At 37.0% G+C, this 5,000-nt stretch overlaps 1 protein-coding gene across 6 annotated transcripts in view; it reads right to left on the bottom strand.

Moving 5' to 3' along the window:
• Positions 1-5,000, bottom strand: part of LOC144960326 (ras-related protein Rab-1B-like) — a 65,258-nt gene that overhangs the window by 45,383 nt on the left and 14,875 nt on the right. For all 6 annotated transcript variants that reach the window (XM_078893394.1, XM_078893392.1, XM_078893395.1 and 3 more), the window contains one exon: positions 2,317-3,108. In XM_078893394.1, coding sequence (XP_078749520.1) covers positions 2,317-2,473 — 157 coding nt within the window. In that variant the 5' untranslated portion in view covers positions 2,474-3,108. The remainder of the gene's footprint in view (positions 1-2,316; positions 3,109-5,000) is intronic.

Raw genomic sequence — 5,000 nt, 5'->3', positions numbered from 1 at the left:
TTTGTGATGTACAAAGGAAATCAGAAACAGAAAATTGTTGGTTGCATCGTAACGAATGTGACGATCTTCCTATGATCGGCAAAGGGAGGGTTATGCTTTCAGTTATCATGTCCTCAATCAATGCCCTTCTCCAGCCAATCCTAGGCCGTTCTCTCTGTTCCCTTCCATATAAGAGTCTGCCTGGTAATGTTTGTTACTGGTTTTCTCAGGGTGTGGCCAAACCATCTCATTTCAATCTCCTCCTCTTAATTTCTTCTTCTATTCCTTCTTGGCATGGTATTTCCCGTACATCTGCATTTCTGATTTTGTCATGCCATTAAATTTGTAGTTTTCTTCTCATACACGTTTGGCCAATCGCTGTCTTCGACAAACCCTCAAGTTGAAATGGCATGACTAAGTGCCAAATGCTGACCTTTAGACAAGAACAAACCAAGACCAAATGGATGTCCAGGTCAGACACAGAAAGTGGCGATGGGTTGGCCATACTCTGCGGAAAGAGCCCTGTAATATAACCAAGCAGGCTCTCGAATAGAACCCGCAAGGCAAGAGGAAACGGGGTCGTCCAAAACAGACTTGGAGGAGAAGCCTTCACCAAGATTTTTGCGTCTCCAATCTTACCTGGAGTGAGGCAAATGTCTGTGCCAAGGACAGAAGAAAATGGAAGGGTGCTGTTGAGGCCCTATGCTTCGCCAAGACGCAAGGGGCATACGTCATTCTTCTCATACAGTTGTTGATGAAGGATTGTATTTTATGGCTTGTGTTCTTATTCAAGCGCCATGTTTCTGCCATTGCCTTTGTTAAAGAAGAGTGGCTATGTGGTCGCGTGGGATGACATTCACTTTCGAATCGTAAGGTCCTGGGATCGAACCTGGCTCGGCGCATAGTTGAGTCCTTTCTGTTTCTTCTTTGTTTGCCCTTATTCCATCAACACTTTTTCAGTAAAATGGACAAACACTTTGCCCTACTTCCACTTTTACCGACGTGAATTTCCCTTCAACAGTCGTGACGTCACTTCCCCCGTAATGACGCAGAGTAACTTAGTAACTGGCTCTAAACTATCGAAACAATTAAATACTTCTCCGACGAGCATAAAAGTGTAACTAGAGGAGAAAAACCTTATAAATCTGATCATGTTTTGACTTTTATACATTCTGATCACATGACATATGAAAAGTTCTCACCAGCACGAAGAATAAAAAGTACCGATTTTCTTTGTTTAGAACCACTCTGCTCGCCGTTGCTGGGCGACGTGACGTCGACAATTGAATCAAATTGACAGGGAGCTCCATAACTTAATATATGTGAGGCTGGCTGAAAAAACCTGGAAACATGCGGCAAGTTTCGATTTGAGAAATGACCCAAAATCGAAGATAAAGAGTTTCCCATAGCAACAAATTCTATTCAGAAAAAATATATCATAACTTGGGTTCCAATAGACATAGTGAGAAAATTTAAAGTGAATAGATCAGAAAGATGTGGTCTACACCACTGCATACATAATTCAATTATGATATTTGCGCAACTTTCCGGGTTTTCTCAGTCAGCCACACATAATAATAGACGTCTATATGAATTTGATGAAAACATTTTTAATTAATATATTTTTGATTGATTATGATGTAAATGATGTTCGTAATTATGATCATATCTGGGAATTTCTTATCTGAAACTCTCATATTTTTCACAGGGTATTTAAATGCCTTTGGTTTTTATCAATCATTTTGATTTGTTCTTTTAAAATGGATATCAGAAATGAAGCGGGTTTGACCGTGGCCTTCGTAAAGTTATGGCCTGACACTGACCACAAAATGACGTCAAAATGCCAGTCTTTTGCCACAAAAGATAACAGAAATCGTGAGTTGTATTCAATAGTTCAACCAATGAAATAACTTGTTTCCATGAGCTCTATCTACTAACGACAACTCACTAGGCGGTGCAAAAACCAAATAATGACGCCAAACTGCCAGTCCTTTTGGATTTCAATGTCAAGCTATAACACAACGATGGCTACGCTTATACCCTGACCCAGGGTGAAAAAGGCAATGATGATCAGAAATGTGACCCGTCGTCTCAAAACGGCATTATGTCGGAACGAATCATATGCTTAAAAGCCGAATTAAATGTTAAACTGGTCAAAAAATATAAATTATTGACATTAGCACCCTAAAATATGGTATACTTTCTCCTCAATAAAACATACAAACTCATAAGAAGTCTGTTATTTCTGGCTATAAATTCAATTTTCAGCATCTTAATCAACCCGACTTAATACCGTTTTGAGGCGAAGGGTCACAAAATGAAGCGGGGTTGACTCACCTGCAGTGTGGATGTATGTGGGATTGAACATCCCGCGTATGTATCGAGTGAGTAATGACGTCTTCCCCACATGCTTGTCTCCAAGAATCGCCAACTTTAACTTACAAGACGTGGGCAACTTTTTCTTGTCGGAGGGAATCAATAATGACGTCATCATTCTTTGTGTACCAGTAATTGAATGTGTGGAAAAAAAATCTTAGGTAGAGCCTATTTACTAGTGGGGTTATTTAATCTCTCTATTATTATTATTTTTTAAAATATTATTATTTTACCTAGATTACGTGGAACGTTAAATTTGATGACGTAATACACACAAATACAGTATCATTAACTATTCACAAATTTTGATATCTTGAAAGAAACAGAATTTTATCCAAAGTTGATTATAATCCTGATAGGAAAATACGTTGTCTTTGGGTAGAAAAATAGTTTTAACCTTCAATTCCTATGATAATTTCTCCATAGAAAGAAGTGTCTAATTTGAAATGATTACAACCAAAATATCCAGACTAACTAACAATTAATTCTTTAACTAGGTCATGGGAATTCTGGTTAGTTTGGAAATATTAGCACCTGCCATAGTTCAACTTCCGGCGCCATCCTCCAAAATCTAAATCCGTGTACCTACACAACATGGTATCCAGTGTTACTGCGTCCACGGAGAAAGTAAGAGAAAAAAATCCAACATAACGAATTCAACTAATCATTGAAGACTTGACACAAGATTTCAGTTCGTTTTGCCATATATAGTAAAATATATATATTTTAAAAAACTCCAATGGCACTCTCAATCTGAAACGAAAGAATTGAAGTAGAAAATGAATGATTTTTAAAAATACCGACGTGCACTTAGTTGGAGGTCTGATAACCCAATTCCAGGCTCATTGTTGTAATGGGAATCTCAACAACAAAAAAATTAAGCAACATATTGTTCATTTCAACAATGTTAAACTAGGCCCATAGGCGGGTTCGGATGCCAGACCTGCATAAGTGTACACGTCGACAATAACTAAACCAAACAAAACAAAAACAAAAAATACATCTTCAACCAAGCTCATAATTAGGTTGGGTTATCAAAGATCCGAAGTAAATAAATAAAATAACATTCCCTTTATTCATCCCCAAGGGGAAATTTGTCTCTAGGGTCTATTCCAAGGGAAGACTGGAATAACCCAGGCGTCAGCTGCAGAGCAGCGCCGCAAAGTGAGCTAGGGTGAGGTGGCTTGCTCAAGGCCACACAACGCAGCGGGGGTTGATTGAACTCGGTACCTTTCGGGTAGGAAGCAAAGACCGTACCACTGGGCCACGCTGCAATATACGAAACAGATAAAATTGACGTTTTGGGTTTCCCCTTTATCAACAAGACAGGATGAATGAAACAATACAGATGAATGATTCGTCAGTAGTGTTTCATTCATTCTGTTTTGTTGATAAAGGGGAAACAAGAAAACGTCCATTTTATTTGTTTTCGTATATTGAATTGAAGCTTACATTCAATTTCACATTGTTATTTACTTCCTCGGTTTGTTCAGAATCAATCTACTAATCTTTTCGTCTAGTGAAGGACAAGACACAAACAAACCAACACACACAAAAAGGATGTAACGAAAAAAGTTTTGGAAGGCTTGGAAAAATAAAGGTCAAAATTCAATCAATAATCAAAAATGAATATAACAGCTTAATAAAAAAAATATCAAACACGAAACGTTTCGGGCTAAAACCTTTATTCAGCCAAAAACGAACAAACAAAATAATGAAAATAATACCTACTTTTAAAAAAAAAAAACAGATTATCTGCCGTTGACCTATTTTTGAAAATGTTTTTTAGTTGTAATGTATTTATGTTTTCATTGTATTTTTGTTGTTGTTGGCTGAAGAAGGGTTTTGAGCACGAAACGTTACGTATTTGGTATTATTTTATTGTATTATTTTAAAAGCTGGTGTATTCATTTCCACAGCCTCTAGCAGCCCGGTATCACATCAACTCTCTCCTTACCGACCATAATATTCAGAATTGTTCCCAAAGTGAAAAGAAATGAGAACACAATATTATACATAATTTTGTTCAGTAAAACCAACTTTACAAAACAGCGTTAAGTTTATATTTCTTCAAATTCTTTCGAATGTACATAACAAATTTGAACAAAAATAGTGTTCATTGTATCCCTCTCTACTATTTATTATAATATAATTTAACCTTTACCAGTTTGTAAAGTGTCTTCATAATCATTTGATTATTTATATATATTGGACAAGAATTTTATTATAAGTGAAACATAGCGTAGCCTTCGTAAAGTTATGGCCTGATACTGACCAAAAAATGACGTCAAAATGCCAGTCTTTTGCCACAAAAGAAAACAAATCGTGAGTTGTATTCAATAGTTCAACCAATGAAATAACTTGTTTCCATGAGCTCTACTAACGACAACTCACAAAGCGGTGCAAAAAAACAAATAATGACGTCAAACTGCCAGTCCTTTTGGATTTCAGTGTTAGGCTATAGATAGTATGCAGATGACGTCACTCAGGCCTTTGTTATTGTTTTTGCCATCCGCGTTTGTGAGTTGTTCTCACTAAACTGTATTAACCAGACTATAAAAGTTCATGGTTACACAGAGTTTGTGTGTTGGTCCGTTATACTTCCGGATGGCAATGTTGTGAACTCCTTGGCCAAGCGCATTCTA

The sequence above is a fragment of the Berghia stephanieae genome, chromosome 15 (assembly GCF_034508935.2).
Source record: "Berghia stephanieae isolate SIO BIC M18660-M18661 chromosome 15, UCSD_Bste_1.3, whole genome shotgun sequence".
Taxonomy (NCBI): Eukaryota; Metazoa; Mollusca; class Gastropoda; order Nudibranchia; family Aeolidiidae; genus Berghia; species Berghia stephanieae.
Note: the sequence above shows the minus strand (reverse complement) of the source record. Positions and strands in the feature narration are given on the sequence as shown.